Raw genomic sequence first — 10,221 nt, forward strand, 5'->3', positions numbered from 1 at the left:
GAAACTGTGGAGCTGAAATGTGAATGTCGCTTATTAAGATTCATGGGCGATTAGCAAAGCCTTCAGCGTGATCTGACTAGGATTTCTAATTAGAGCTAAAAAGTTCCCTGTCCAGGAGCCCAGCCTCTGCCCCGGCGCCTGGAAACGCCTTCAATTAGAGCCCCCCCCCCTCCCGAGGTAGGACGAGAAGCAAGATTTCGAGCTATAGCAAGAGAAATTTAGGTTAGATATTAGGAAGAATTTTCTCACTAGGGGGGTAGCAAAACGCTGGAATATGTTACCGAGACAGGTTGTAGACTCTCCATCCTTGGAGGCTTTTAAGACCCGGCTAGATAAAGCCCTGGCTGGGATGATACAGTTGAGAATGGTTCTGCTTTGAGCAGGGGGGTGAACTAGATGACCCCCTGAGGGTCCGGCCAACCCTACTTGGCCATGATTGTATGATCGCAGCCTGCAGGTCAGCTTTGCAAAGAGGCATTTTCTGCAGTCCTCGCTTAGGCAACTCGGAGAGGAAGGGCTGGACCCAAGGCAGGCAGACAGCCGTTTACCATCTATGCCTTGCAACCTCAAAGCAACCCGGTCCGAATCGAGGGGTTCAGCTACAATCGCAAGAATAGAGAGAGGAGCCTCCTCCCGGCTCCCAGCTGAGATCACACGGGGCAGGGAGGCGGTAGGGTCGGTGAGACTTGCTGCCCAAAGGGATCAACTCCTTGAGACCCTAATCTCCGCCCGTGCACACTGGTGGGGAAAGCGCACGTGTACTCATAAAGCACTACCTACAGGCCACTTCCAAAGGCTTTCCCCCCTCATTGATTTTTTTCCGACCACATTCCATGCTTCACTTCTCGGTCACACGACGAGAGGACCTCCACCTCCGCAGTCCCACTTGTCTTGGTGGCCTTTGGTAAACACATAGAAGCCTACTCGATATTGAGGATTGATTTCCCTGATTTATTAAGGTAAAATTCATTGGACTCTATTGACCACAAATGACTTAATGTAAATGGTGACCCTGGTGAACTTGGAAATAGCTGGTATCGGGTTGATCTATAGATGACCTCTTAATTACCACAGTTATTAATTTAAATTATTGCCACTGCTTCTAGAAACAAAGAAACATTCTTTCCTCATCTATGCGCGGTTTATTAGTTCGACAAGAAAGTGTTTGATGACACTTTTAATTAAACAGAAACAATGCAGAGATGCGGTTTCCCTTTCTTGTCTGTCTTGTAAAGCACAGCACTGCTCTTTAAACTGGATGGTGGTGATGTGACCCACTAACAATGTCCTACTTTGCCACTACAAACCAGTTGCTAGACTTCCAACTTCCAGGGGTACCCATCCGGTTTTTTTGTCCCAGTATGCAAGGGGGAGGGAAACTATTTTTTTAAAGGAGTAGGGGTGAGGAGAAATCCAACACTCTTGGGAAATCAATCGCCCTACGTGTCACGGGTGTGAGCAGCTCAGAGTGAGGTTACCAGTTCTAGAGGTTCACAAGACGGATTCACACCATTCAGCTGATCCGCTTTAATTAGAGACTCTTAAAAATACTTTCAGCCATATCCTTGTACAATGACAGAAAAGAAACAGCCTTGCATGTCGCACTATTAACTTAAACCATACCCCTCTCTCTGTCTCCCCAGAACAAACACAGACATTATGATTTACAAAGATACTTTACCAGAGAAAGAAAAGAAAATGAAAGTAGTCGTTTAAAGGAAGACACAATGTGGGCGAAAGAAACAATGTTTGGCCTTTTTTTGGTAAAGACAATCACTGGGGGTTTAACAAATGACAAAGTAGTTGTACACTGAGGACGATGTGGCAGTGGACTCAGAGATGGGAAGGAGTACTGTTTTGTAAACTTGTGCGAAACTACAATGATCCAGTGCATGAGACAAGGTCTAGAATTTATTACAGTTCCTCCGTCCTGTTTCCGATTGTGTGTTAAGTCTCATCCATTTGTTAAAAGCAAGTTGTGCAATTGGTATGACCGCTCCCCATCGCAGGGGGAGGGAAGCGAGAGTCACAGTTAATGCTTTCAAGGAGTGGAGATCATCATTGTTCATGGAGGATAGTTTTAAGCCAAGAGCCTTGATGCAAACTGAGAACCATCTTCAGGATTCTCAAAAAGACAGTCTAACCTGCTGAAAGGGAAAGAAAGGTGATGAAAATTGCACTGGCATTGATCTAGTGGGGCTTCCGCCCCTTAAGAGACTAAAGGTTCTGACTACACACCCAACCAGAGAGCGGGGATGGGAGTAGTCACCCCTGTCCTACAGAACCGGAGTGAGACATGCTGAACGGAGGCACAGGCAGTGCCTCCAGGCACTTGCTACATTTGGATCCAATTAGTGCGTGCTCTAAGTAACATTTCAAACTCATTTACTAGAAGAGTTGTTGGGCCTGGGAGAAATCTCACTGAAAAGCAGAGCCCGTGACTATCTTCTCCTCTGCCCATCCTGGCTTCACAATCTAGCCCCAGCCTCAGTCTGTAACCTCTGTACTAAAAGATAAAACCCGGAGTCGTTAAATTTGCGGCTGTTTGGAAAAGAGCAAATTGGTATTAGCGCCACACACCCTCGATCAGCTGTTTGAAACGGCCTTTGAGACCAAACAGGGTCCCCCCCTTGCAGACCCAGCCCAGCCTTTCTTTACTGACCCACTGACAAGACCATAACCTGATGTAGCGTGCAGGAAAGTCAGTCACCTACCTCACCTCTTCAGCACTGGCCTAAAAGCTGTTCTCAGTTTGTCTTTATGCTGTACTAGGCAAGCTTCACTGAGATCTATGGCTCCTTGGGTAGGTTTCACATTTCTCCCAAACCCTGCGTACAGACACAACCAGTTCACAGTCAGCGGTTCACACATGTACACTTGCCTGCTTCCTCCCTAGGCCAACAAGCTTTCCAGCGTCCTGAAACCTAGGTCAGGCTCTGTGGGAATCGCCCCCAGCCAGCAATGGGTTGCACTACAGTAATTAGAGTGGTTAGGACATTAGGGAAAGTATCTGCAAAAACAATATTTAGGGTAGCAGACAGCTCTGTGTTGCGCGAATTACCCCCCAAAAAGCCCGGTGTGCGTTTCGTGTGACATGTGGGACAGTTTAATGAGGCAAACCAGCGTGGTGGAATAGAAACAGCCATTACCATTAATGTGGAAAAGAGACTGGACTGTTTCGGCAGAGCTGCATGGTTTTATCACTCAAGGATTTTTACCCCCTTCAGGATGAAGAGAAATATGGAAGTCCGGGTACCTTCAGCTCCTGAAGAATACTGGCACGTCTCTCCCAAGACTGGATAGGAAGCACAGTTCAGCTGTATTGACTGGAGGTTGAAAGTGGAGTTTCTGAATATCTTGGTGGGCTGGGGCAGCTCTTCAAACGCACTGTCAGTACCAGGCTGGGTTCTTAGACTGGCGAGGGGCCTCCCTTCACTGCAGTGCCCAGGGACAGCGTGCCGTCCTCTGAGCAGCAAGCAGTCCGGGCTCACTGTCCTTGGTTCAGGGGTGCTGGGGCCAATTATAACATTGGCACCTGCCGTGTGAGCCAAAGACCAGATTCTGGGCTTTTCTGTCGTTTCGTATTGTTGCACTTCACTCATGGTGCCCACTAAGGGGCCTGGCTTTTGGCCCACGGTCTCTAAGAAGTCTCCTGCTGCTGCTGAGCTGGTTTTGGAACAGGGGAAAGTGTGAAAACTGCTTGGTGGTGTCAAGCTGCAGTCGCTTTTCTCAGACTCAGCCAAGGCGGTGCTGAGGCTGGAGGCTTCTTGATGGGTGCCCTTTCGGTCCCCGTCTAGCTTCTCGGCTTCCTCCTCGTCCAAGTCGTCCAGATCACTCAGTCTTAATTCCTTTTCTTCCTTGCAGCTTTTTTGATCTGCTTTTCAAAATAATGAAGGGGGGTGGGGGGAGGGAAACAAAGCATTAGCGAAATTGTGGAACGGCATGAGGGAGGTTTTGCCAGGCAAGATGTTACTCACTAATAGGGGTGCGCGTGTGCGTGGAAAGGAAGATGCTGTTATCTGATGACTTTAAAGGCAACTTCCTCCAGAGCTGGGACTTACTGATGTCTCTTATTCTTAGATGGGGCCTGTCCCTTCCCTTGCTTTTTAAAGCACGTTTGCTGCTATCAGGAAAACAAGAGGAAATACTCCATTTCTTCTACCTTTTCAGACTTGCCTATTCAACCCCTCTCCTTAGCTTGCCTTTCCCACCAACCTTTGCCTTCAGGTTCCAAGTCATATTCCTCCTCTTCTCTCTTGTTTTCCTCTTTTCTCTCCTCTCCTGCTTTGTTCTTAGGAGACCAAGTCATTTTGTTTTCTTTCTTGAGCCTGCGCCTGGCGTTAGCAAACCAAGTGGACACTTGAGTCAGAGTCATTTTGGTGATGATGGCCAGCATAATTTTTTCCCCTTTGGTGGGATAAGGGTTTTTCCGGTGTTCATACAGCCAGGTCTTAAGGGTGCTGGTTGTCTCTCGGGTTGCATTTTTGCGTCTAGCCGAGCCACTGAAATCCACGGTCCCATACCTGCTGGGAAATATTAAAAGAACATGTCACCAGCATTTGTTACCCGAAAGGAACTTGCCTATAAGATTGTCTAAACATAATGCGTGCATAAAAAAAACCAGTGGCTTTCCTTAAAATTGCTCTGCTCTTGTCGTAGGGAGTATCTTCTGCTACTACTCCACTTGCTAGCTGGAGCCGGGGCTCCCACATTAGCATCCTGTCCCGCTTGGTAATTCACCCCTGTGTGTGTGAAGTCTAAACTATTACACTCTATTTTAACACTGGAGCACCACGTGTCACCACTTTAGTAGCAGATGTTGCCAATCCAATTTGCCTTTCCTAGACACTTCATTCCATTGCAATTAGCACTGAGATTAGCTGCAAAGTTTTATTTTAGGTGACTGCTGTTACCGGTCGCGTGGACTCTTTGTATAACATTTGTCAGCTATAAAATCCCGGGGTTTTTTCATGTCTGTTGCTGCATCACAGAGGGATATTAATGTTATTCTCAAATGATCAAAGGGGTTTTACCTGTCGTACTGATACTGCCCTAAGGAATGATCGTAGGGGTAGTAGGCAGCAGGCTGTGCGATTCCCGAGTGCAAACTGCTGGTGCCATCCTTAATTTCATACTGCGGGTTCTGGAAGGGAAGGAGCAGCTTGTGACGTTAAGATAGATGGTGGTAAAATCCAAAATCCCTCCACTCGTGGAAACTGCCCGCTTTCCTGTCCCCTGACGCTCACCCTAGTTCTCTGTATCTCTGCCGGGCTGAGATGCCCGCTGTTGCTTTTCCCCCAGGAGGACTGTGCCCATTTCATTATTCTAGGCTATTTTCTCCTCTGTTACTCCATCCAGAAACCCAAGTTGGTAGCCTGTTGCAGGAGGGCTGTCCCCCCCCCCCCCCCCTTATCCCTCCCCAAAAGTTACAGGGATAGGGAACATACTGATAAGATCACCTGGGCATGGTGCTTGGATTTCTACTCACCAGCGTGGTGTAGAGAGTGGACGGGTCTGCACTGTAGGGAAGGTAGTTGGCATAACTCTGGCTCGCTGCGGCGGCTGCATAGGGAGAACTGTACATCCCCAGAGCTGCATTGAGTTCCGTCCTGGTGGTGGCCAGCAGCCTGTTCTCGTAAGAGGGACAGCAAAGAGTAGCAGCTTGGGCAGATCCAGAGGTAACATCCGATACGGATCTGGAGGCAGATTCACAACAGGTCGTACTAGGGCTGGCTGACACAAAAAACTGGGGAAAGGAGAGAAGGTTCACGCCGATTACTTTAGAAGCAGCACGAGCGTGGAGCAGGGACAACATCCAGGCAGGCGACTAATGATTGGAAATTACAAATATACAGAAAGGGAGGGTGGGGGCGTGGGAACGATTCATCCAAACTTTGGGGAAACTAGACTTAAATTACAGCCTCTCGCTGCCCCTCGCTTCTCCTCAGCCCCCATCGCTCAGTTTCCATTGATTTAAAGGCAAGAAGTTGTGCTTGCCGTTAATTTGACCATAGACCAAACACTAAATATGTCAGATAATGCAGTCAGAGGCATTAGCTTTCCTTAATTTTAAAGGCAAAAGAAGCCAGCTTCCCGAGGAAAAACCTTTCTGTGATCCCGGAGTATAAATAATCCAACTAAAATACATTATGGATCAGTTTACGGTAGAGACGTATTTTTTAGGTAATTTGAGGGCATTTTGGAAGCCGCCCGGCAAGAAACGACCTATTCTTAGAAAAAATGCAGTTAAGGACATACGGGGGTAGGGTGGAGGAGAATGGAAGAGGCAAGTTACACACAGAACTGATACATCGGAAGACCCCACAAAACGAGACAGCTATGCCCGAATACTTTCGGCAGGTACCCAGCCACTAGCGCTCTAGGATAACATCACAGAGGAAAGAATAAAGCTTCTGCAAAAGCTTCGCTTCTCTGCTGAAAGCTGTAAGTGAGGAACATAGGTAATAGATCAATACAGATTTGTAAATCAGCTGCACCGAGGCTTTTTTTTCTTGCACTTAAAATTGAACAGTGGAGGAAAATCAGCTTCCCTGCCCTGCAAACTGAGGGTTATTTATTTAATCCTAGCAGAACACAAACGACACACGCGCGCACATATTTAAAAAAAAGAAGACTCCAGATGTGCCCTTTAAAAAAAAAGACTCTAAGGAAGGGGGGAAGGGAAACAAGACATCTGGAATGCAGCAGCAGCAGCAGAATCTGATCAAAAGTGAGTGCTACTCACTTTTGTCTTACCTGTGAAGTGGTGCTGTAGGGGTATCCGAACTGAGAGAAGGACATAGCTGCTCCTTATTTTTGGACCATAGGCAATATTATTTTTTCTCCCAGATCGATTGCAACTGAACCCTGCTTCAGGATGCACCTTCTCGCACACACATTTCCACGTATGGCTTTTTTTTTCTCAATTATGGATGATTGCACTTAAGAAAAGCAGCCAGGCATCTGAGGCATGAGGTTTGAAGCCTGAAAAAGGTTACCCCCACCTCCCATCCTCCTTAAATATATATATAAATATATAAGTTTATATATAAATATAGAGATATATATATATAAAAACAAAACACCCCAATGTATAGAAGGTTCAACTGAAAAGGGGGATTTAAAAGAAGGGGGGAAATAACGTAAGGCTTGCAAAGATATGGAGCCTGCTTGTATTATTTTCTGCTCTATAGTTCTTTAGCATTCATCCATGGGAGAGTATCAAAGTGACGTCATAGTAATCCCGAAACGACAGCACCAGGAAGGATATAACAATCTTTGCCAATCATCTCTAACATCTAAGATGCACTCAACACTTGTTTCATGTTGTTTTAATGTTGTGCTGTGATGCACGTCAAAGGCAGGGACCTGAAATGCTTTGCGGTTGGTCTCTCTCCCTCTCTCTCTCCCTCTCCCTCTCTCGCTTTTTTTAAAGCACAATCCAAATTCGATTTAGAAAAAGAAATGTGTGTGTGTGTGTGTGCGGGGGGGGGGGACTTACTGCGGTCATTAAGAAAACGCCGGATAAGATCCCCCGCAAACACACACACACACACACACACACACACACACACACACACACTAATGTCCCTGGAGCTTCCAAGAAAAGGGGAAGAAATGGCGTTGGCAGGTAGATAAGTGTGTGTGTGTGTGTGTGTGTGTGTGTGTGTGTGTGTGTGTGTGTGGGCGGGGGGGGGGGTGTTTAGGAAGGGACTGGTCTGTGCTGCTTCAGCCTGCTCCCAGCCAGGATAGCGCCGGACTCTCCCCCGCGCCTGTCCCGGTGCCTGGCACTCCCGTGGCCCTGTGCTCTGCGCTCGCGAGCCCCAACTTTTGCATGCGAGGCGAGCGTGGCGCGTCGCAGCGGCTGCGATCCAGCCAGTTCCTCCTCCTCCCCCTGCCCCCGGCCGTGCCCGCGCGGGGGGGGGGGGGGGGTGAGCACCCTGGCGGCTCCCCGGGGAGGGCAGCCCGGAGCCGCGTGCGGGCAGACAGCTCCGGCCTAGGGGGTTCCTCCCCTCCCTCATTAACGAGGAGCCGGGGATGCATTTTTCTCTATTAGCCCCAGCAATGTGGGGGGGGGGGGGGGTGCGGGGCTTTGACAGGTCAATGGGAGGGTGATTGATGGCTGGCTGGAGCCCAGCCTGCCCGTGCCCACCGCGGCGTAATTGCATCAATTAACAAATGGAAATGCCCTTGTTTAACCAGCAACCTACACGCTGCACGTCTGGCTGGGAGGGGGGTGCTGGGGCGGGAGCCGGCAATTTCCCCGCGCCAGGCTGTCCCGGGGAGCAGGGGGCGAGGATCCCGAGGGCCCGCCCCGCGCTCGCACGTCCCGCCGGGCTCCGGGGATGTCCATCCCCTTCCTCCCAACAGCAGCCCCGGCCCCGCGCGCAGCCTCCCCGCCCGGGCTCCCCGCAGCCGGGCCCGGGGCGCTGCCTGCCCTGCGGCGGGGACGGGGCGGACAGCGCTGGGCGGGGCCGGGCCCGGCCGGCCGGCTTCGCTGCCCCTCTGCTGTCCGCTCTCGAGTGGCAGATGGGCGCTCGCTCCCCCCTCCAGCAGCATCAATTAAAAAAACCCACCCCAGTCTGTGGCTGCAGCTGCTCGGGCTCTCTAAGGGTGGCGCTGGAGAGCCGCGAGTGAAGCCGGGATCTGATCAAACGGTGCTAGATCCAGATCTGAGGGAGAGACGCCCACGCCGCAGGAGAACACACAGACTTAACCTGTTTCTTCAGGGAATGAAACGCGCTCAGTCAGGTAGAGCCACCTTCTCCTTTCTGCCTCGTCTAGGCTTACAAGGGCACAAGGCACAAGCCAGGCAGCGCTGTCAGCCCCCCACCCCTCTCCCTCCACATCAAGTCATGCAGCTGCAGGAGAGGGGACAGCTCTGCCCCAGCCCCAGCCCCAGCCCGGGTGGTGGAGCTTGCTGAGACTTAGGAGTAATTACTGCAGTATTAGAAAAAAAGACACACACACACTGAGATCTAGGAGGAGTAGTTATTGCAGCATCAGAAAAAAAGAGCCTCCCCTCAACACACCCACCCACGGCTCTGTTAGACTTGGGATGGGAGCAGACACTCTTTCCTGGCCCCAAGTCTGGGATAAGATACTTCACCCCCAACCCCCCTCTCCACTAGCCCTTATTTTATGCCAGCTGCACTGTGTCTCCAAAAATCACCATTCTGTCAAATACTTCACTGAAGCAAAGCAGGCCCCCAGTCGCTTCTCAAAACAGGAAAATACAACACTTAAAGGTTTATTAGTATTTATTTTTTCATAAGAAACAGGGCTTCTCACTTGGGAACTAGTACAGTGCTATTGCTAGAAGCTGCACTCACTATGCCAGAGAGAATTCTCTCCATAGAGTGAGAGAGTGATCTGTAAGCATTTATGCACAAAAAAAAAGGATGTGCATAGTATGTTTTCAGTATTTTCAGGTGTTGTATTTAAAGCCATAATCTGTGCATACAAATGAAGATCTATTATTAGGTAACAGACATTTTTTTATGGAGATCTGGTTTGTTGCAGGATTTCAGTATGGGAAAAAGCGGCTGAGTACAAAATCTTGTGCACCAGTGAGGTGTCATGGACTATCCTCATAAACTTTAAAGAACTGTGGTGGTAGAATTACAGGAATCAATCCATGCACAGATAGCGGTGATAAAAGGAGGCCCAGACACCCACTATATTTCAGATCATCTTAAATAAAAAAACAAAACAAAGCAAAATAATCATGTGGACTCTTGTACTTCATTGTGGAACAATTACTTAAATATATAGATCTGGATGTGAGCTGTCTTCCCCTTCCCCTGCCCTTGTACAATGATAAAATGCATCCTTTTCAATCAGGAAGCGGTGAGTTACCATATTAGTATAGTAGTATAGATAGGTAGGTAGATATTACACTACTTATGTATTCCAACTCAGTGGGCAGAAATGTCATTAACAAGAACTCTTGATGATCTGGACCAGTACTGCTTGTGCTATGTAAGGTTCTCCACTTCCTTTATTTGTTTGCATAGAATAATCCAAGATAAAAAAGTCTTTGGAAATGTTAAGAATCTGTTTTATCGTATTCAAGTCATGATGTCTAGCATCCCATTCCCTACACGTATTTAAACTGGAAGCCTTGCCCAAGCAAAGGTTCAGCATCTAGCCAAGGCTAGAAGTTTCAAAGCAATAGATAATGTGTAGCCTCCTGAAGAACTCACTTGTTCATACTCCGTT

General features: G+C 48.6%; 1 protein-coding gene across 6 annotated transcripts; it reads right to left on the minus strand.

Moving 5' to 3' along the window:
• Positions 1 to 1,512: 1,512 nt before the first annotated feature.
• IRX6 (iroquois homeobox 6) lies at positions 1,513 to 7,917 on the minus strand. Of its 6 annotated transcripts, XM_059713780.1 has the most exons (7): positions 6,757 to 7,917; positions 5,489 to 5,746; positions 5,034 to 5,143; positions 4,216 to 4,526; positions 3,257 to 3,877; positions 2,715 to 2,828; positions 1,513 to 2,147 (listed from the first exon to the last, which is right to left on the minus strand). In XM_059713780.1, the coding sequence occupies exons 1-6, from the start codon at positions 6,799 to 6,801 to the stop codon at positions 2,716 to 2,718; spliced, it is 1,458 nt and encodes a 485-aa protein (XP_059569763.1). In that variant the 5' UTR covers positions 6,802 to 7,917; the 3' UTR covers positions 1,513 to 2,147; position 2,715. The 6 variants fall into 6 exon arrangements, with proteins under 6 accessions (XP_059569763.1, XP_059569762.1, XP_019352980.1 ...); XM_059713779.1 differs by lacking the exon at positions 6,757 to 7,917 and having other exon boundaries at positions 4,216 to 4,523; positions 5,489 to 6,744; XM_019497435.2 differs by lacking the exon at positions 6,757 to 7,917 and having other exon boundaries at positions 1,513 to 2,144; positions 5,489 to 6,744.
• Positions 7,918 to 10,221: the final 2,304 nt, after the last annotated feature.

This window comes from Alligator mississippiensis, chromosome 10, assembly GCF_030867095.1.
Source record: "Alligator mississippiensis isolate rAllMis1 chromosome 10, rAllMis1, whole genome shotgun sequence".
NCBI lineage: Eukaryota > Metazoa > Chordata > Crocodylia > Alligatoridae > Alligator > Alligator mississippiensis.